This window comes from Microcebus murinus, chromosome 7, assembly GCF_040939455.1.
Source record: "Microcebus murinus isolate Inina chromosome 7, M.murinus_Inina_mat1.0, whole genome shotgun sequence".
In the NCBI taxonomy this organism is placed as follows: domain Eukaryota; kingdom Metazoa; phylum Chordata; class Mammalia; order Primates; family Cheirogaleidae; genus Microcebus; species Microcebus murinus.
In genome coordinates, this window is record NC_134110.1 from 8,707,880 (window position 1) to 8,730,186 (window position 22,307).

The 22,307-nt window shown below is 47.7% G+C and overlaps 1 protein-coding gene across 14 annotated transcripts in view; it reads right to left on the minus strand.

Annotated features, from left to right (window-relative positions):
- Nucleotides 1–2,507: 2,507 nt before the first annotated feature.
- AKAP13 (A-kinase anchoring protein 13) overlaps nt 2,508–22,307 on the minus strand; it is a 298,777-nt gene continuing 278,977 nt past the window's right edge. For 13 of the 14 annotated variants that reach the window (XM_076004775.1, XM_076004777.1, XM_012774215.3 and 10 more), the window contains 11 exons: nt 21,603–21,679; nt 20,871–21,052; nt 20,668–20,750; nt 17,552–17,746; nt 15,702–15,863; nt 15,209–15,279; nt 14,682–14,726; nt 11,235–11,285; nt 10,033–10,485; nt 7,884–8,217; nt 2,508–6,726 (listed from right to left, as the gene is read on the minus strand). In XM_076004775.1, coding sequence (XP_075860890.1) covers nt 6,680–6,726; nt 7,884–8,217; nt 10,033–10,485; nt 11,235–11,285; nt 14,682–14,726; nt 15,209–15,279; nt 15,702–15,863; nt 17,552–17,746; nt 20,668–20,750; nt 20,871–21,052; nt 21,603–21,679 — 1,700 coding nt within the window. In that variant the 3' untranslated portion in view covers nt 2,508–6,679. The remainder of the gene's footprint in view (nt 6,727–7,883; nt 8,218–10,032; nt 10,486–11,234; nt 11,286–14,681; nt 14,727–15,208; nt 15,280–15,701; nt 15,864–17,551; nt 17,747–20,667; nt 20,751–20,870; nt 21,053–21,602; nt 21,680–22,307) is intronic. The other variant, XM_076004773.1, reaches the window with a different exon arrangement.

Here is a 22,307-nt window from a genome sequence, read left to right on the forward strand (position 1 = left end):
AGCGGGACAGGAGGATCTAGTCATCATTTTATTTGGGGTAAGCTGCAGACCTGCCCAGGTGCTAAGCGGCAGGCAGGAAGGTGGAGCCCGGTTTGACTTGGCTGTCAGGGAAGGCTTCCTGGAGGAAGTGGCCATGAAGCTGAGCTAAGGGAAGGGAAGCGGGCATGGGCACTCTGACCCAGGGTGCAGCCTGCACAAACGCCAGAGACAGGAGGCACCCGAGCCAGTCCTCTGCGGGGTGCTGCCCGGGCAGCTGGAGAGCACCCCGACTCATCATCTCTAACGCGACTGATCTGCAGGTGCCCGTGCACGCACCAGGCCCGCGGGAAAGAGGAAATGGAGACGGAGGTTTAATAGCTTGTCCGGGGTCACTCAGCTGTTACATGGTAGCACTGGAGTCCGGGCCCATCCTGGCGCCCTCCGTGTGGCCACTCGGCCTCCATCCACAGCCCCCCTGGACGGAAGGCCCCACACGGCCCTCCCCAAGCTCCTCCCTGCCCAGCGGGCCGTGTGGGGCTGCACTGTTTCCCGTGACCGTGACCGGGGCCCTTTGGTTTGCGCTGCGGGGACCCGGGCGATGCTTGGGAAGAACCGGGGTTGTCCAGGAAACAGCCGGGCTCCCACTCCCAGGCTGGGGGTGGGGTGGGAAGTTCAGGGACTCTGGAAGGGAAGGGGCGAGGAGGGAGGAAGGGAGGGAAAAGCAGCCCCGGCTCTCAGCTGGTCCGTTCCAAGGAGTCATTTTAAGCCCCCCTCCCCTTAGTTCTCTCATTGATGCTTCGGGGTCCCGTTTCCCAGGAAGAAGGAAAGTTTCCCAGAGGCGCCTGCTGGGAGGGGCAGCCCCGCTGTCCTGGGGCCAGGCTGTGCGGAGCAGCCACACGATTGCCACATGAAAGGAGGCCGCCAGCCCGGCTGCAACTTGGACACGGGAGGCGGTGGGGCAGGGTGGGAGCCAGAGGCGGAGGGCACCACGCTGGGCCACATTCTCCACATCTGGGGCACAGGCCATGTGCTCCCACCCGCCCTTCCCCCCACCTGCCACTCCTCCCAGGCCTCAGGGACACCCGCAGGCGCTTCCAGCTGCAGGGGGAGGGAGCTGGGAGCTCAGGTCTGAGCCTGCAGCCCGGCTCGCCTTCCTTCTGCTTCTGCAGCTGCTTCCAAGGAAATCACAAGACCTGCGCGCTGCATGTCCTCCCACGCACAAGCTCTTCCCTGGCCTCTTGGTCTTTCTGGCTTCCTAATGTCCCCTCCCTGCTCCCGGTTTAGATTTCTGTCCTGCTGCGTTGGTCACTCCCACTCTTTCCCTGCAGAGCCTTTGCTGCAGACCCTCGGGCCAGCTTATGGATGGCCCCTCCAGGCCTCGGGCTTTCCCCTGGGTTGGGGGATCTTCAGACAGAAAATGCCACTTAAGCAGCTTGGTGGTCAGGTTTGCGCCATGGCAGAGGCTCTGGGCACAGCAGCCTCCCTGGGGAGCAGGCGGAGCCTCTGACCCCATTGAGTGGCTGCCTGGTGTTCTTGGAGCCCTGCCTGCTTTGTGCCTCTGCTCTCCTGAAGAGAAGAATGGAACCTTCTTGCTCTTCTCGCCTCCCAGACAGAGCCTGTCCCTGGCTCAGAACCAACACAGTGGAGAGCCAGGGAGGCCATGGGAACCACTCTGCTTGCCCTGCTGAGGGTGTCTCGGTGGGATGAGGGCTGCTGTGGACCCCGGCCAGGGCGGGCTGCCCAGTGGGGTAGGGGACGGCCAAGGGCAGCAACGGGTGAAAAGGGACCAGTGTTTCCCTGGCTTGTGGGGAGGCAGCTGTCGCCAGGCTTACAAAAGACTGCGAAGAAATCCATGCAGTTCCAAGTGGAAAAAGGAAAGACACTTGGCAGCCTGGCACTACTTGTCTTCTTTCTGGTCGCTGGGTCAGGGCAGGGAGCGAGACAGCGGCAGAGCTGGGGTTCCAGGCAGCTGTGCCACGTTCTTTGTGCTACTCCGAGCGGCACAGTCTCCAGTGTCTGCTTGGACTCAGGTCCAGAAAGCTCGGACTCACAAGAGCAGCCAGCAATTTGGGAAAGGAAGCGGCAGGGCCTGCAGGTCGGGCCGGTAGCAGCCCCAGCTGTGTATTTCAGAAACTTCTCAGGACCCCAGCATCCTGAGATCAGACTGGGGACATCACCAGGGAGCTACATGCAAATAGGATTCTTCTTGAATTAGCTTTTGGCAGTTGCTCTTGACTGGTGGTGGGATGGAGTGGAGGGAGTTGGCAAAGAAAGGGAAACCAACATCAGGGGTAGGAGTCCAGAGCAAAGCACGTGCTCACTGCATTGATCTACCTGGAAATACAAACCCTGTGACTTCAGGGCTGATGGATCACCCTCTGGGTTTGGGGCTCGCTCCAGAAGAGAGTTAGTGTGCAGAAGGCCTCTGCTTCCCCGACAGAAATAAACCTCCTCACTGAGAGGCTCCGCTCAGAACTGGGGAGGGGAGTATCCCTTTGACCAGGAACAGGAATCATTCACAGCCACAATCAAGACTTCAAAGGAAATTTATTTTTCTGAAAGGGCGGAGGGGGACTTTACAAGAACCTGAAGCCGGTAACTAGAGAAGAAGATAAATAAAATACAAAGCCCATATGTCGTGGCAAAATCCCAGAAAACACACTGAAAAAAAAACCTTTACAGTTTAAAACTGCTTCACTCTGTACATAATTACAACTTAATATACAGCATTTGGGTTTTAACCCCTCTTTTCATTTAATAGGATTTAGCGCAGATTAACGTCCAGACAGCGAGCATCTGGAAACCACCAATGAGGGCGGGGCGTGAGGCGTGTCCCTGCGGCCCTCCTGCAGCTCCTCGGTCCCCAGCGCAGCCCACGCGGGCAAGCAACGCACGGGAAGCCACGGGGCTGAACCTGAACCACAGGCAGACTGGGCGCGCCCCACGTCGGGTGGTGACGAAAGGCAGGGGACAGCTCCCGAGCGCGGTCTGGGGTGAGTGGGTTCTGTGCTTCCTGCAGAAGGCCCTCGGTCTGCAGCAGAGGCAGGGCCCGCCGGGTTCCAGGGCAGGTCACTCGCTTGTGTGGCAAGGGACACTTAGCCAGTGGGGGGTGCCCACCTTCAAACCTCAGTGAGATGGAGAAATAATTCATGGCCTGTCAATCTTTGACAATTAAATTAGATGAGTATGTGGCAGGATACCTTTATTTTCCCTTCCTTTTTGTTTTTTTTTTTAATTCCTTTTATGGCAGCATTAAAATACCTGTCATTTCAAAACCTGGCCAGCAGGCAGTAGGTTCCAAGGCTCTGGTTAACGAGGAATGTTATGCTACATTGAAACAAAAATTAAGAACCAAACCCAAACAAACTCTTTGCCCTCCTTTGTTTCTGAGGACGGACAGGAGCGACACCGGGTCGGTCCTGAAGGCAGGCAAGGCACGTGCATCTCCTGCAGCCTCGGCCACCACTTCATCCAAAGGGTCATTGCAAGGTTTCCACCTTTCCAGGGCATGCAAGCATGGAGGGTGGGTACCCTTGGGCAGGTCTGGAGTCACCTCAGCCACCTTCTTTCTGGCCACTGAAAGCCACTCACCAGGGCTGTCTTCTAAACAAACCCCCTCCTAGGGCCTGGCTGTCCTCTCGGCACAAGTAGCCACCCACCATTCAACTTCAGCCCCAGTGCAAATACCAAAATCCTCGGGAAGGCAGAGCTGGCTATGGGAAAAGAGCCTTAGAGACAAAAGAATGAAATAAAAGTACTTTTCTGGATGGCAATTTCTAGATCATGTTCTGGCCTATCAAGGTTATGGTTCCACCCTTATTTAAGGCAGGGAGTATTTTAATTAAACCCTTGCACACTAACACCTCCCCCTAGTAAACGACAAACAAACCCCAATGGTCTCAAAACTTCGTGCTTATTAATATTGAGGCCTTGGGAAGATAGTGAGGGAGAAAATCAGCAGAGGGATGACTCTGAGTGGTATTACCCTGAGACATATATGGGGAGGAAAAAAGGTAAGATTCGTACCTTTAAAAAAAAATCTCGATAAGGATTCCTTCCCCACAGATTGCTCTCATAGGGTGGAGAGAATGTTGGCAAAGGCTGAATATGGCGATTTGCATGTTTTAACCCTCTTCATTTTCTAAGAAGAAAATATATTTTGATTGTCTCAAAAATGAAGCCAACTGAGGGGAGCGTTTAAAGTGCATGCCACCCAATTGAGATGGCAACCACGGAGATGATTACACCCAACACAAGATGCAGTACCCTTCCAGGACATGCACGAGGTTCTAGACACTGGGGACTTTGGATAGTATCTCCATCTGTGCCCCAAAGCTTAAGCACAATTTCGGGCACCTGATTTCTTTAGCTTGGTGGAGAAGCTCGGCTTCCTCACGTGGGAACAGCGATGGGGAATTCAATCTGAGTCACCTAGAAACCACCCCTTCTCACAGGAGAGAAAACCAGACAGGGCTTTAGACTCGGTAACTAGAGCAACTCTCAAAGTCATAAGCAAGAGCACAAGCAGCCACAACCCAGGTAACTCCCCAAGCACAATATTAGGTCCCTTTGAGGTCAGTTTCAAAGGCGGGAAGAGATGGCACAGGTATGCAGAAGCAGTTCGTGGTAAGAGGTTCTTTCTGCGCCGCAGACCATACTCCTGGATGAAGCCCGGGGCATTCTTCTGACTCTGAGTCTCAACTTGTCCAACCAGAACCTGACCAAACCGTTTTAAGGTAATGGAGGGTGGGCAAAGGTGAAATTTCCATTTTTTTAAAAACACCACCAAGCAACCAAAGTTAAACATCATAGCTAGTTGGGAGTAAAAGACACTTTAACATCCATAGGTGGCAACTTCTTAATTCTCAAATGAGGGAGAAGACTCCCTTGATAGAACAGTGAGGTGGGGTGGGGAAGGGAAGGACCTGGCCCTCTTCTCCAACCCTTAGATTTCGCCCGGGCCTTCAAGGCCCTGGAAAGACACTGAGGAGTGAGCGGCTCACTGCCAGGCCCTCTCGGCACTGATCACTGTCAACTGTCGGGCTGGTACTGGTTCACCCTTAAACAAAACAAAACAAAACAAAACAACACACACAAAATAAATAAAACAAATCTAGGCTAGAAATTTTAAACCAGACCTCTTTCAAATAAACTGAAAGATAAATATCTCCATCTGCAAGGCCAGCTTGCAATTCATCAACAAGCACCAGGTTACAGATTTTTTTCGTTTTTTTAAAAGTATGTTCAAAGCCCCATGCTTCTGAGGGGCAAAAAGCAGGAACCGAAGGCCACATGTGAAGCACAGAACCTCGCAGGGTCTCCCTTTGGTGCAGGGGCCTCAGAGGGAAACGCTACCAATGAACCGTCCTGCAAAACCAGCTGCCGGGAAGCCTCAGGCGGACGCGGACCAGAACGCAGCGGGAAAAGAAAACGAGAGAAGCAAAGCAGCAGCAGGCGGCAACCGTGCCATCGTTCAGGGGTGCATACAATTAACCAACAGACTTTTTAGATTTAGAACTTTTTTTAAGAAACCAAATTTTGCCAAGGCCTTCTGACACCTTTCGGGTCAGCTCCTTCTGGCGTGTAATGGGCAGGAACCGCTACACCTGGGCTCGACCCTTCACCTGAACCTACTTCTCTGCCAGTTGTCCTGGCACGGGGGCGGGGACAACCTTGCTGGGGCCCTCAGAGCACAGCTCCTGCCCGGCCCCTCCCAGCAGCGTGCCGCAGGGCGCACTCTCCCCACCAGGCCGGGCGCAGCGCCCGGGAGCCGCTGTGAGGGCTCAGAACATGCCAGGAGGCCCCGGCCATTACTGAATGGTTAGTGACAACCAAAAAGTGTCACACTGCCAGGAAGATGGTAAGGAGGCCTCTCTACTTCATGTGTGCCCAGAACATGTGGGCACACATCTTGGAAAGCCAGTGTATTTCCTCTGGACTTGATGAGAAAATGAGATACTTAATTTTGAGTGCCTGAAACACGAGATCCAGGTGGTGCAGGCCACATGCTGTTACGCGCCCCGCCTTCTCTCACTGCTGTCACGAATGTCTGCCATCCCTTCTAAAATGAAATGAGAATACATGCCCAAAAGGGGGTGGTGTGTGCACAGGTGGGTTTGAAGGGAACCCAATCTCTGAGGACTGCCAGTGAAGTTCTGAGCGTCCAGGCACCCCTCTTGTGCTGAGCTAAGCTGACCACACACCCCCTGCAGGCCATGCGTGCTCCTGGCGTACCCCACGTGGGTATGCAGGTCCCTGCATACGTACACAGATAAAGTCCAAGCTATCTGCTGTCTGGTTTTGGCTATGTTTCCACAAATAAAAGGCAGTCAGAGTTTCAGACCTCATTTGGAAACACTGTTTCAGACTTTAGGAATTCCCAACATGTCCACAACCACTGCCTGCACTTCCCGGGCCGCTACCTTCAGTGGAATACCCTGAGCAGGGCCAGCCCCAACCCACGAGTCCTTGGCAGCCACAAGCCATGGCCGAAGCAGAGTCTGGGCTTCCCTCCCCACCCTGACACTCAACACATTCTGCTCCTTTTGCCCAGGACCCAGGGCTGCCCTGGAGGACCGAACGCTGAGGAGCAGCAGGTGTCCAGTGTAGGAGACTTGTGCACACAGGGACAGCAAGAGAGGTGGGCTGGGAACCCCTGGCCAGGACCAGGAAGCGGCTGCCTCCGCAGAGAGGAGAAAGGTCAGCAGAAAATCTCTTCCCCTTCGGCTGATACTTCCGCAGGACCATCTGCAAAAGCGAAAACCAAGAACAGAAAGAAATTCAGAAAAAAAAAATGTTCTTTTCACTTAACTTCCTCCCCAACCAAAAGTCTTCTGTGATGCAAACAGGTGCCTGGGCCTTATGGGCAAGTAACTTTCTGCACATAGGGGTTTCCAAACTGCTCAAGTAAGTGAGGTCCTTAGTGATATTTTTCACTATCTAACGCTCTTTTTAACTTTTACAATACCCACCAGAATTTATATTTCTAACTGAGCCTGGAAAACATAAATTTCTCTTTAACCTTCCATACAAAAGGAAGAGATTAATGGATCCTACAGAGCAGGAACAGAGGAGGACTCGGGGTAAAGCGGCTCACAATCGTGGAGGTAGTCGTCAGTATAGCTCAACCCTGGGCTGTGACCGTGGGCGCACCAGGTAACCTCTGGCCTTCCATCTCCTCGCTTCCCTTGGGTCAACAGCATCGGTAGCATGCAGTCGTTTGGGGATTCAATCACCAAACGCTAGCTACCGTCATTAGTCACCGGACTAGGCTTAGAAAGGCAGGGAGGACTTGAATTACTTCATTTAGGTGAGTTCCAGTTCCTCCATTGGGCAATGCCTCGCACACACGCTCTCTCCTTTGCACATGTGTGCCAGCGCGGTGCTTAAATGCTTGCTGCACAAGCGTTCCATTAGCGAGTGGGTTTGGTGAGAAGGATGACAGTTTGGCTTTCGGACATCTGAACTGCACCCTTTTTTTTTTTTTTGAGACAGAGTCTCGCTTTGTTGTCCAGGCTAGAGTGAGTGCCGTGGCGTCAGCCTAGCTCACAGCAACCTCACACTCCTGGGCTCGAGCGATCCTCCTGCCTCAGCCTCCCGAGTAGCTGGGACTACAGGCATGCGCCACCATGCCCGGCTAATTTTTTTTTTATATACATATCAGTTGGCCAATTAATTTCTTTCTATTTATAGTAGAGACGGGGTCTCGCTCTTGCTCAGGCTGGTTTTGAACTCCTGACCTTGAGCAATCCGCCTGCCTCGGCCTCCCAGAGAGCTAGGATTACAGGCGTGAGCCACCGTGCCCGGCCTGCACCCTTTTTAAACTGCTCCTGCCACTAATCTCTCCCCTCTCCTCAGAGTGCACAGACACTGTGGCCACACGGAGACTGGGGGTGGGGACTCACCACCGGGCTGAGAGCGGCCTGTTTTGCTCTTCTTCTTCTTCTCCTTCTTTTCCTTTGGCTTAGCTAACCCGAACAGGCGGGTGGAGGCAGAGGTGGGTGCTGGGGCCTGGCTCTGCCCCTCGGCTACTTTGTTCGTCTGGCTGGTTGAACTCAGTATGTGAAAAGGCCCCTTATCTTTATGTGTCCGAGAGATGCTGTTCCTTTTTGGGGACACTGAGAGTTCTGAGTCTAACGATGCAGATTTGGCTATCGAAGGTGCAGGTTGCCAGAGGGACTCCTCGGGACTGGGCAAGAAGGATGGGATCCTCATCAACTTGCTGTATTGGTGTGAATCCTGCACACATACAAGAGAAGGGGTTTTAATGCAGCGTCCGTCCACGCCCCGATGCCCCCCCCACCGGCTGCTGCCCGCCCACGTCTGTGCACTCCACACAACGGTAAAGAGGTTCAGAACTTCTCAGTTTCGTTCACTGCCCTCCCCCAAGTACTACTGCCTGTAAACATGTTAAAAGTGTCACCTTTGATACCACTAATATTTTTATTACATACAGTAACTTCAGCATCATTAAGAATTAATAGTGCCTTTGACAGGACAGCTTAGAAAAGAACTCCCATTCCTTGAAGAAACAAGAAAGCTGCTTATTTTAAGACTGATTATACAGGGATGTAGATAATTATTTCTAGGCAAAGAGATTACAGAAGCAAGCCCTGGGTTCTTTTCAGGTTGGAGGGTAAGCGAAAGAGCTGAGCTGACCCCGAGACCCTGGTTGCAGGATCCACAGATAAAGAGGATGAGCTCATCTGTGCTCTCCGTTGCCTGGGATCCTCTGTCAAAGCCCTGCTGATTTTGCTGGGGTAGGGGTAGCATCCATCCTTATGTCATAAAAAGCAACACAGAGCATTTGTTGCTCCCATCACATATTCGAAAACCTGTGCAGAAAGTTAAAACTGCTCCCCACTCTGGAAGGTGCCAGTCTAATTTTCTTTCACGGTCCAAGGGCAGTCAATCAAATGGCAACATGACATGCATTCCAAAAGACAGGCAGATCTGTGCACACCCAGGCTCTCCATCTGCCACAGCGTCCGTGTTCCCGAATAACCACGGAAATCACTGAAATAAACTCGGACTCTGTGCTGGATAACTGAAGCCTCGCCATACAGGCAGCAGCTACAGGGAAAGAAAGGTTTCATCAGCAGTCCCAAGATAAATCAGGAGCTGCGCCGAGTCCAGCTGTCTGAACATCCCCGAGCAGGAATGTCATCTGTCCTCAAGAGGAGTGGCCATGTGCTGGGCTGGGTTTTCTCTGTCCTCCGAGGACCCCACTGGTCCTCCACACAGTTCTTCTAGCGACTGGCATCAGAGCCATTTCCTGCTATCTTGTGACCGCAGATGTGTGTTCTAGGGGCCTCTTTATCCTTGGTGTGTTTCCCCACTAGGCTGCAGAGTTCCTCTAGGTGGAGGCCATGACTGATTTCTCACGGGGAGTGGAGCAGCAGGGCCACTCCCGGACACACTGAGGCTCCTCTGGCCTACACTGACGGTGGCTGAGGGAAGTGCCAGTCATCTCCAAGGTCCACTTACCGCCCTGGCCAAAACCCCTCAGCATGTCTGTTCTTCTCTTCACCCTCTTTTTTTTTTTGAGACAGTCTCCCTCTGTACCATGGCGTCAGCCTAGCTCATAGCAACCTCAAACTCCTGGGCTCAAGCAATCCTCCTGCCTTAGCCTCCAGAGTAGCTGGGACTACAAGCATGTACCACCACGCCTGGCTAATTTTTTATATATATTTTTAGCTGGCCAATTAATTTCTTTCTACTTTTAGTAGAGACAGGGTCTCACTCTTTCTCACTCAGGCTGGTCTGGAATTCCTGATCTTGAGTGATCCGCCTGCCTCTGCCTCCCAGAGTGCTAGGATGACAGGCACGGGCCACTGTGCCCTGCCTTCTTCAGCATCTTAGAGATGCAATGAGCAGAAAAAGACCTGCTTTCTTCCCCTGCCCACCCCACTTCAAGGCAAAACAAAGATTCTGCAAAAACAGGCTTTATATCTCTGCTCACTTTCTCCTGGTGCTCAGGGTCTTCGGGTGGCCATCACAGGGGCAGTACAGCAGACCCTCCCTCCCACCTCCTGGCTCACGGGGAGCCGTTACCTGGCAAAGGTCCCGCTCCGTCTGCCGCTGGCTGAGCCGCTCTGCCGCGTCTCGTCGCAGCTGCTCCTGCTCCCTCTCGAGCTGTTTCTGGGCGGCGCGCAGCCTCTCCAGGTCACACTGGTACGTGCCCTTCTTCTGCTGGAACTCCTCCCAGTCCCTCTCCAGGTCCCGCTGCCCCTGCTGCACCTTCTCCTCGCGCTGCGCCAGCCGGGCCTCGCGCTCCTGCAGCTCCCGCTCCCGGGCCTCCCACTCGCGCTCGCGCCTGCGCTTCTCCTCCAGGTGCTGCGCCTGCTGCCTCTGCAGGTTGGCCAGGTCCTGGCGCTGCTTCTCCAGGCTGCGCTGCTTCTCCTGCTCGATGAGCGAGCTCGGGCGCGACAAGCTCCGGGCGAGCACCCTCTCGCTCAGCAGCAGCTTCTGGTCCTCGATGTAGCTGTCCTGCTGCAGCACCACACCCTAAGGGGGCACACGGGGGAGGGGAGCCGTGAGACTCTGGCCAGGAGGACAGCCAACTTTGGGGACCCCTCTTGACCCCAAACCGGGCGGAGGGACCAGACATCATGATGGACTCTGACTCTCCCCTTATTTTTCAAGCTGGTCTGATACAACAAATGCTAACTGTGGGCAGTTATCAAACAAGAACCTCAAAAGTGCGGGAGCTCAGTTTTTTGTCAAACCTGGTCACATGCTGGTCATTGGCATTACAGGGGTGGAGGTGCGTGTCTGTGTTTGGAGGTGGGAATGAAAGGTAGGAATGAAATAGTTTAGGTCTTCAAGAAAGGAAGTGAGCAGAATTTGAGGATGTTCTCAGAAAGTACTAAACAACAGTTGTTCTGGGAGGGCCACTCTATCCAAATACCACATAGAGATATGGAATTTGGAAACTTATAATCATACTAAAGGCTTTCTAGAGTGAAATGGTCTCCCAAATGCACACGAGCACTCTATGTGCTTCGTGGAAGGGTTGTCACGTAGTACCTGCAGTACCACAAGCGCTGTTCACCAGTTCTAGTCTTGTAAGGTTGACGGAACTCTAACCGCTGCATTCTGTAACGTTTCTCACCATGAGAGCTAGTCTTCCCTAGAATGAGGGCTCCATTTACCCACAAGCAACTTACAAAACTCAAAGATCCAAGTCAAGAATGGTCTCTTTACTGCTGTCCTCTAAACAAACAGGCGCACAGATAAAACATCAAGTCATGTACCTGCAGAGTGCTGAGGAGTTCGTGGAGATGGACGATGCTCTGGACAACTTGCTACAAAAAGAACAAAGCAGGAACATTCATTTCAGGACTTTATGAATCTCAGCATCCGTCATGCTACGTGGTTATCTGACAAGGTAGCCTCCTTAAAATACAACAAGGGGCTTGTATTTTAATGAAATATTTTCAAATTGAAAGCCCCAAAGAGGATAAGTGGGTACAGGCAGCCAAGAAAAACAAAAGACCAAACAAACAAAACAACTGTGTGTTTAGGAGGGATGTCAGCACACACTGAGATGCACTATAAAGCTTCCATTATTTACAGTGACGAGCACACAAATGGCACACATACAGTGTAACACAACAGAAAGTATAGAAATCATCAGTCACAGTGTGTAAGTAGCATATTGAATCAATGAGGAAGGAAAAGATATTCAGTTAGCTGCTCTGAGAAAATTGGCTACATTTCTAGAAAAAATGAAGTTGGGACATTGGCTTACATAATAAAAATATGTTCAAATAGATAAAAATGTTAAGGATAAAGCATAAACCATAAAAATGCTGGAAGAAAGTATATAAGAGAATGTTTTTAGATCTTAAAACAGGGAAGACCTTTCAAACACAGAAGCAATGAAAGAAACCACACAATTTTTATTTTCAAAATGTAAAAATGTAAAATTAAAAGGCAAATGACAAAAGTGAACAGAAAGTTAAAAGAAAAAATCTTTGATTTAAAAAAGGTTCTTGGCCGGGCGCGGTGGCTCACGCCTGTAATCCTAGCTCTCTGGGAGGCCGAGGCGGGTGGATCCTTTGAGTTCAGGAGTTCGAAACCAACCTGAGCAAGAGCGAGACCCCGTCTCTACTATAAATAGAAACAAATTAATTGGCCAACTAATATATATACAAAAAAATTAGCCGGGCATGGTGGTGCATGCCTGTAGTCCCAGCTACTCGGGAGGCTGAGGCAGAAGGATCGCTTGAGCCCAGGAGTTTGAGGTTGCTGTGAGCTAGGCTGACGCCATGGCACTCACTCTAGCCTGGGCAACAAAGTGAGACTCTGTCTCAAAAAAAAAAAAAATAAAAAAGGTTCTTATAGATCAATATGGGGACAAAAAATACCCTAGTAGAAAAATAGGCCAGGAATACAAACAGCAATTTACAAAAGAAGAAATACAAATGGCCAATTATATAACATATAAAAATGGTTCAACCTTATTTGAAATCAAATAGATGCAAAATAAAATAAAGAAATGCCACTAAAACTTATCAGACTGATCAAATGTCAATAAAAAAATAATGATGAAAGTAAGATGAATATGGGCACTCTTGTATCTGACGGGTAGGGCCAAACATTGCATAACTTCCTTTCAGATACAATTTGGCATATTAAGGAAATAATCAAAGAACTGTGCAAAAAATGTATGTACAAGGATGCTCTTGGCTGTATTATTTAAAAACCAAAAAGTAGAAAAAAAATTAACTGCCAGAAAGATTAAATAGATCACGGTACACAATATAATAACATGTAGCTGTTCAGTAGCATGCTTTCGATACAAATATGCCTTGGGAAAATGCTCTTAATGCGTGTTAAGAGAAAAAAGCAGGATATGAAGCCCCAGGAAGTAGCAATACAAATTGTGTAAAACTATTTTAATACTAGTCACACACATGCAATTCAGATATATAAACATATGTTGAAGAAAAAGCTAAAAATATAAACAAACGTTTAACAGTAGTTATTTCTCAGTGGTGAAATTACGTTTATTAGCAAGAAACGGATGTTACTTTTCTACCATAGATGTGTATTCCTTTTATAACACTTAAATCACTTAAAAACAAAACACAAAAACTTAATAACCAGGCTTAGCTCCTCTGAGAATACGTCTTACCCCTTAAGTTTATTCTTAACCCTCTTAGTGCGGCAGGCCAGAATACCAGCTTTTGCGTCTAGATATTTCGGCCCACTACACTAAGAAGGTTAATAAACAGAGAAGTCACAGAAGACCTGCTGCTCCTGGCAGAGCATCTATAGTGTGTAATCCATACAGGAATGCCTAAAGAACAAACTGGTCTCAAACTATTTCTTACCCTGAATCTTTTCACTAAATATAGGGGAAAATGTTTCCAAATGGAAAAACCAACAGCTAATTTTCAAGCGGCAGATACAGAGAGCAAGCAGCCAGTGAAGCCCAGGTTTGTGTCATTCAAAGATAAGCACACCAAGGGGATGCCTTCAGGACACCACTGTACTTAGATGTTGATGCAACAAATATAAAACAATATCCCGCTTTATCTTAGGGAGAAAAAGGAAAGAGTCCTCTTCATTTAAAATTTCAAAACAAAGCTCCTTGGAGGTTTAAGATATCATGTTAAAAGCAAGAAAAAGCAGCAGCACAAAGAACTTCCTTGAGGCTGGGCGCAGCGGCTCACGCCTGTAATCCTAGCACTCTGGGAGACAGAGGCAGGAGGATCCTTTGAGCTCAGGAGTTCCAAACCAGCCTAAGCAAGAGCGAGACCCTGTCTCTACTAAAAATAGAAAAAATTAGCTGGACAACTAAAAATATATAGAAGAAATTAGCCGGGCATGGTGGTATGTGCCTGTAGTCCCAGCTACTTGGGAGGCTGAGGCAGAAGGATTGCTTGAGCCTTGGGCTGATGCCACTGCACTGTAGCCCGGGCAATAGACTGAGACTAAAAAATCCTTGAGCGGTCCACCCTAACAAGCAACTATCACATATCGGATTTCAGTCTGATTACACACAAAGCCAAATGCTCAGAACTCATTTGGAGATGGCAGTAACCCTGAAGATTGTTTCAGAAGAAGGAGTTGAGGAGGGGATGAGTGAAAGTGGCGTGGTTTCCCTGCAGGATGAGCGGAACTCAGCTTAAGGAAGGGGACACATACCTGCATCAGAATCTGATTTCCACCTGGAAGGACACCAAGGCTACCTCACAGGTGAAACACATTTCAAGTCAAAGGCAATACTCAAAGAAAACTCAACTTGAGTACTTGAAGGATAAGAAATTACTATGTAGAATTACCCACAAATTAAATGCCCGTGTTCCAGACCTGTGGCTTTGGGCATTAGCTTTGTGTTACAGAAAGGCTGCTACGAATCCTACTTAGTGTGCCGAGACTGAAGGAAACCACCAAGGGGGCTTCACAGCCCATGTTTAGAGAAAGCTGATTAAAAGCAAGGGGCTTCTTAAGGACGGAGTGTCAGAGGCCACCTTAGTAGGCAATTCTCTAACTGGCAAAATGCCCAGATGGTACCTTGGGCGCAGAGAAATGAAAAAGGTAAAGAAAATTGACAACTGTATTGCTTATGTGTACAGATTACAGTCAGGAGTTAGCTTATTTGTAAGAGTGAAACAAAAATGAATATTCCTAACCTAATAATGATAAGACATATAATACATATTCTTTTGAATAGCTCATAGTGTCCTTACCTCACTGTTTCTTTTAAGCATAAATACCAGGTTAGCATTTCCACCCTATAAAAAAAACATACATTTAAGAAATGAAGACCCTGATGCAAAAATTATATTCAGTGTGTTTCTAAGCTATGCTGTAGCTTCTCATTTTCTTTTTTTCCTACCACAGCTTCTCATGGCAAGGTAGTAAAGATCTAAGGTTGAACTACTTATTACTCAAGCCCTGTAAAGAGATCAGGTTGGTTTAAAGCATCTGAAACAAAACTCTTAATGAAACTGGTCCTGCCAGGGCCATGGCAGAGTTATGAATATAAACATACTGCTCCAAGCCAGCGAGGCCAAACAGCCAATAGTAATGTGGTTTACTTATACTGTTTGTTTTTAAAAATGTGCTTTCCCCTTTATGAAAACAAAGCAAGATTTTATTAAAAGCAGCAAGTCAGGCATCCGAAACAAGACCAAACTGGAATAATTTCAATTGTTATGAGTTCAGAAGGAACCGCCAAGGAGGTTCATACATAGTGTATTTTAGAGAGAAATACCTTTTTCAGACCACTATCCGATTCTGTTCTCCTAAGATCTTGGCCATCATCTCCCTCTTCCTTCTCGCCACCTAAACAAAAAACCAAATAGGTATTTTTTAAAAAGTTGTGAAGATAGCTAGCCAAGAAAAGAATACAATATAGACAGCTTGGGGGATGTGATGTTTCTGAATCTTATTAATGTCCCCAAAAGGAGGAAACCACTTAGTGGCAGTTAAGTGATTATTAATAATTTCGCTGATACAAGAGAACCAGAAGCAGGAAAGAGAAACAATTGTTACTCCTTTGGCTATAGCTTAGCTGAGATCCCAGGAAAATCTGTTTTGCTACTCAAAATGAACGTGGCTCTGACAGAGGTTCTAAGAGTGTTTTAGGAGCTCACTAAAACATTTCCTGACTGAATGGGCCAGGGAAGATGGAGTTACTAGAATACGGGTCATTTTTAGTTGTGTAGGATGTTGCCTATAAAAGCACGTGAGTTCAAGTCATTCACCTTTTGAAGCATTCATCTGATGGCTGTCAAACCCTCCAAAGGTCTCTGCTCTCCGGGGCAGGGAAACAGGGCCGACCGGGCTCTCCTGCTCAACGGGGCTGCTGACAGCCTGCCCGAGAGCGCCTCCTAGGCTCCCACTCACCAAACTCTGAAGGATCTCCACTGGAAAAAAGGAAACATGAACAACTGACATCTTGCCTTCAAAGGAGGAAAAAAAAAATTCATGGCATACATGAGACATACAGGGAACATGATCAGAAGGTTCCAAAGGGTGACTGGGTGACTCTCCTTGATCAGAGAAGGGTCTTGGTTCAGGGGGTGTGGGATTCTACTAAAAATTTAGAGGTGAAACTTTCAACCTTATATAAGAGAAGGCCTAGGACATTTGAAAGCGTGCAGAGGAGGCAGAGTAATTTGCTGGGAGGAGCCTGGCTTCTGAAATCAGACCCAAGGCAGCCAAGACATTCCCTGGAAAGTAAGGTAGGATGATCTGAGAACTGCAAGGAAAACGAAATACCATTTCAGGACTCAGAAGCCAGACAAAGAGGTGTTAATTCTAACTCACCAGTATGGCTAAAAAAGAAAAAAAAGAAAAGAAAAAGTGAAAAATAATAATAAAACAAAAAAAAAACCAAAGGGGTGTTCACTGGCAAATATAGAGCATTTTGAGCTTTTAATAAAGAATTGCAATGGCGTGAAACCTATCAAATAAGTTTAATTTCTTGAGTCTGTAATAATATATATATTTTTTTAAAAAATCACCTTCAGAAGATGACCATAAACCAATTCACTATTTTGAAAATTGGTAAATAAAGAGAGGAAGAAAAATCAAGTACATATCCTTTTATCCAGCTTTCCCTACATGTCACAAAAAGGAGATTAGGTATTTTCTGTTTCCCCATGAAAGAACACAATGCCATAGGAACACGGCTTGCCAAAGAGATTAGGTCCGAGTAATTAAGCCTCTGAATCCAACTGCACATTTGAAGGAAACGAGCCAGAACTGCTATATGAATAAAATCTAAACTGCGAGAAAATCTATCAGTCAAAAAGCTCAGATTACTCAAAGAAAAACTGTGTAGAAGAAAAGGAGATGGTGAGGGGAACTGTAAATTAAGAATCTTAAATGCATACTGAGAGGTGAGCAAGACTGAACTACAGTGTCAGACGGGCGCGGTGGCTCACGCTTGTAATCCTAGCACTCTGGGAGGCCGAGGCGGGCAGATTGCTCGAGGTCAGGAGTTTGAAACCAGCCTGAGCAAGAGCGAGACCCTGCCTCTACTATAAATAGAAAAAAATTAATTGGCCAACTAATATATATAGAAAAAGTTAGCCAGGCATGGTGGTGCATGCCTGTAGTTCCAGCTACTCGGGAGGCTGAGGCAGCAGGATCGCTTGAGCCCAGGAGTTTGAGGTTGCTATGAGCTAAGCTGATACCACGGCACTCACTCTAGCCTGGGCAACAAAGCGAGACTCTGTCTCAAAAAAAAAAAAAAAGAACTACAGTGTCTAGGAACAGGCACATGGGCCAGGAACCTATGAAGAAACATGAGCGATAACTAATACAAGTCAGGATAACTGCCCCTTTTGGAAGGAGGGAAGTGTGATAGGGACAGGGCTCGTGCAGGGGCTTTTAGAGTATCTGGCCATATTTAATTTCCTGTCCTGGGTAGTGGTTATAAGGATGTTCACCTGAAAATAGTTTATTACAGTAAAATATTTGTTTTGAGTAAATTTTCTGTTTTTGTGCTTCATTTCACAGTAAAAAAAGCCTAAAAACCGGTAGATAATACCAGTGTGTAAACCACTCTGGGAGATGAAGGAAGAAGCAATGCTGAATTGTAACTTACCCTGATTTATTGCACTTTTCATCAAAGGTCCTCCTTTGAGAGCTTCTTCCGTGTTGGAGCGGAAGAGGACTCTGGGGCTCTGGGTTGGGGAGCAATCCTCTGGCAAGGGAGTGCTGCACTCAGCCATGTCCCGGAAAATCATCTCCTTCTCTTCTAGTAAGAGGAGGATCTGCTGGTCCTTCTGTTGAAGTTGTTCTGCAGGGTGGAAGGAGAAAATGATCTGGGATTTGATTGGTGTTTATTATGAGATGACTAGGACATGAGCACCACCTTGTGGTAATTTATGGAAAGGAACAAAACAGAACATATCACTGCCCTCCCCCCCTCCTTCTAGAGTGCTAGGATTACAGGCATGATCCAACATGCCTGGCCCCAACTTCTTTTTTATCACAAAGACGGTGTGAAGTTTGTGTTCTGTAAGTTTTTTCTTTTTCTTTTTTTTGTTTGAGACAGACTCTCACTCTGTCACCCAGGCTAGAGTGCAGAGGCGCAATCCTAGCTCACTGCAGCCTCAACCTCCTGGGCTCAAGTGATTTTTCTGCCTCAATTTCCCTAGCTGGGACTAGAGGTGCATACCACCATGCCCCATTAATTTTTGTATATTTTGTAGAGGCAGGGTCTCACTATGTTGTCCAGTCTGGTCTCAAACACCTGGGCTCAAGTGATCCTCCCACCTCAGTCTCCCAAAGTGCTGGGATTACAGATGTGAGCCACCGTTCCCAGCCTGTTGTATAATTTCTACCTGGAAAACCATCCTGGGTCTTTTTGGCAAACACTGGAATTCTGACATAACAAGTCTGCACTCTGCTTCACTCCACTTCACTCCCCCACCCTCCGTTTATTTCTCAACCCACTGCTCCCTGCAACTGCTCTTTCCAAGGTTACCCTCATGACTGAATCCAATGAGGTCTGTGAGTTCAACTTTTCCAGAATTTATAATTCCTCCTTCCTTCAGAAACAATTTCCCTTCTTCACTTTGAGGATATTGGTTCTTTCCCTAACATTCTTTTTCAGGGTACTACTTATATTTTTGACACAGAGTCTCGCCCTACTGCCCCAACTACAGTGCAGTGGGGTCATCACAGCTCACAGCAACCTCAAACTCCTGGCCTCGACCAATCTTCCTGCCCCAGCCTCCCGAGTAGCTGGGATTATAGGCACATACCGCCACGCCCGCTAATTTTTCTATTTTTTTTTTTTTTTTAGTAGAGATGGAGTCTCACTCTTGCTCAAGTTGGTCTTGAACTCCTCAGGGCACTTTACAGATCTGCCATCTGCAATGGGATATCTTATCTGGGTTCCTCCCTCAGCTCCACAGAGCTGCCTTCTACATCTTATACACTTTTCTCTTCGGGAATCTCAATCACTCCCATGGCTTTGATTACTTCCTACCTGCTGCTATTCACAAAAAGCATCCCAAATCCTCCCCTCTTTTGTTAGCACCAGACCCTGAGGTCCCAATGCCAAGTGGCCACTTCCACTGAGACACTTTGTTCTCAGTATGTCAGAAAATGACCATTTCTCTATTCTACCCACCTCCTCCCTTTAGCTTGGGAGCTCTTCCTCAGCCAGTAACTCTTCATCCTCCAGGTGCCCAATTTGGAGACCTGGGAGAGACTGGGTCTCCTCACCTTGTCTTGCCAACCCCCCAAGATCAGATTTTAATGACCTTATTTCTTACATCATGCCCTCTCTAGCTCATTTTCTTGCCTAACCTACCCTAAGAGTCTCCCAATTGGTCTTTCCACTTCACTATCTCCCTCAAGAAATTTTCCCCACTGGCTTAAACATGCTTAGATAAAATCTTTTTAAATTACCTATTAAGACCTGGTGCTTTCCTACTTAAGCTTTCATCTTAAGTCCTGACTCTCCAGACATAGAAAACCTGTCACTCCTTGGTAGACACATCACATCCTTTATCACCTTTGCACATAGCTGTTCTTGTCTGCTAATTTTTCTCTGACATGGGCTCATGCGTCAACTTCTTTGTGAGACTTACCAGTGGCAGGATGAACAAATCACACATACTTTAAATGTGCCTATGGTCTCCTAACACTTTGTGTCCTGTCATTTATGTGTGTCTCCCTTGCTAGCGTGTGAGCCTCTCAAGGGCAAAGGCTGTTTTAGGACTTTGCATCCCTAGCACCTAGCAGTATGCCTAGGCAGGTGTCTAACAAGAGTTAAAAGAAGGAAAATTTTATCTTTGTCATCCTAATCATGGGCTAATAACTTTGATATAACTCTGGCTCTGGTCTAATCCAACCATCTTTTTTTGATCCCCCACCCTGAGGCAGAATGCTCCCATACAGCTTGAAGGCCTAACTAACCTCCTTGGTCCCTTGGTTTATTTAACTCTAAGCCTTATTTCTACCCAAAGCACAGTCTTTACTTTGGAACATGCAATGAGCCACTGGCAAAGAGGGAAGAACAGCAGGCCCTGATGTTTTTAAGACAGGGATTAGAATTCTGGCTCAGCTACGAACTGCAAAAGTGACCCTGAGTTGCTTGGCCCTTGTGGTCCTCAACTGTCTCCTCCGTCTGCACATTAGGACATTAGGTGGGCATTAGGACACCTGTCCTGTGGCGACACTGGCAGTGCTACATGGAATAGGAATTACTCAGTACACAGTGGGCAGATGCAGATCAGTACGTACCCTTCTCCCCAAACCACCTCACAACTCATTTGTGAACACACACATAAGTGGTAAAGTCAGGGAGACTGGCAGGAGGATTGAACAGATTAACTGGAGAATTCTTTTCCTCAAATACCTTTCTCTCCTTGTTTTAATCTCAGATGTGACTATGGATTTTGGCCTGTGACAAAGTACAAAGAATGTCACCAGGGTCCAAGAACACTGATACTAAGACAAGATCATCTATATTCTCTTGATCGAGTACTGGACACGTTCTTACAGCCATTCTTTACCGAGACCCAGGTCAGCTCGAATCGGTTTCTCTTTTGTTAAAAGCTATTCATCTCTGTTTTCAAGGGCCTGCTGGGGAAGCTTTAGAACCGAGAGGCAGCTGGCAGCTAGTACTGCCCCAAACCCCTAGCAGTCCCGTGCAAGTGCAGACATTTCCCAGACCAGGGTCTCAGACCATTGCCAACGGCTTACCTTTCAACTCCCGGGCTTTGGTGTCCAACATTTTCTTTTCTTCCTCATTCTCACTAGGAATTCCTTCATCTTCGTCTCTGTTCCTAATACAACCAAAACAAAACATTTGCAAGATGTCAATTACGCTGGTCACAGTCCAGTCCATTATGAAATCACAGAGAAATGAGGAGGGCTGGGGAGGGCGGTGGTGGTGTCTAACTCACAGGGTGTTGATTGTATCCTGGATGATCTGAATCCAGCTGTTCCGTTCCTCTTTGGAGCTGGCATGCACCTCTACCATCTCTGGATCTTTCATGCCCATGCTGATCAGGAATAAACCCTTCTCCTCGTGTGCCACTTCTCTTACGATCAGTTTCTTCAAAGAGATCACTGTTGATTTCTGGTCCTGGAAAAAGGAAAGAGGGCAAATGTAAGATACATACAAACTACTCTCTGAACGTCAACTTTGATCTAAGGTAAGACCAGATGAGGTTTTAAAAGCATATGGTTTAAAAAACAATGGCAGCTGTAGGATAAAGAAAAAGATCTGCTATTTTCCTTCAAATTTTAACAAACAGAAAAAGACTTCCATAGGGGGATAACTTATGGCTTTACGTGTTCTAGCCGTGTTTTCTACATGGGGCATCCTTCTAGGCTCCCCAGAGAACGTGGGCAGCGATACCATACGTGAGCACCTTGTACGGGGCCAAACGTGTGAGAAACACTCCAGCAACGGATTTCTTTGCAGATCAAATCATCAAATGTGCAAGACACTTGAAAGGATGGTGATGGAAAAGAAAAATAATTTTGAGGGTAGAAAGGGTGACAGAAAATTGTGAGGGTACATAGGAAACTACTCAGAGGAACTTGTCCTGAGCCATTTAATCTCGGGAGGGTGGGAGAGCACCTAACCTAGCTGTTTTGAGTACCACTAAGAGAATAACAATTGCGCTTACCAATGATGCAAAGATGTATTTCTGGTCTTTTTCTTGAAGGAAAACTAAAATGTCAGTCAGCAGAACCGCTTGAACCTCTGGAAAGTAGGAATGGGAGAAGGGAAGAGACAACAATGACTACTTAGTAGTCAACCACAGTCAGCAGGGGGCTTTTATTAAAGGGTGATTCAGCAACACCCACCTCCCCCCCAACAAAGGGTGCACTATGATCTAAGATGACACTCCTCCGAGGCAGCAGTTTATAGTTCCACAGCATTCACGTCTGGTCACTGAATTTTTAGAGACATTTTAAAATGGGACTTATCACCAAAACCTAGTCTGGAAAAGTCCAGGTACTCAGTCTTGGAAAGATATATCCTGCAGGCAAGACTTTAAGAATTTTCTTAAAGAGACAGGGTCTCCCTCTGTCACCCAGGCTGGAGCATTAAGATCATGGTTCACTTCAGCCTCAAACTCTTGGGCTCAAACAATCCTCCTGCCTCAGCTGGGAATGGGACTACAGGCACATGCCAGCAAGTGGCTGGGACTATAGGAGTGCACCACCACACCTGGCTAATTAAAAAAAAAAAAAAAAAAAAAATATATATACACACACACACACACACACACACATACACACATATATATTTTTAGGGATGGGATCTCTCTATGTTGCCCAGGCTGGTCTGGGCTCAAGTGATCCTCTTACCTCAGCCTCCCAAAGTG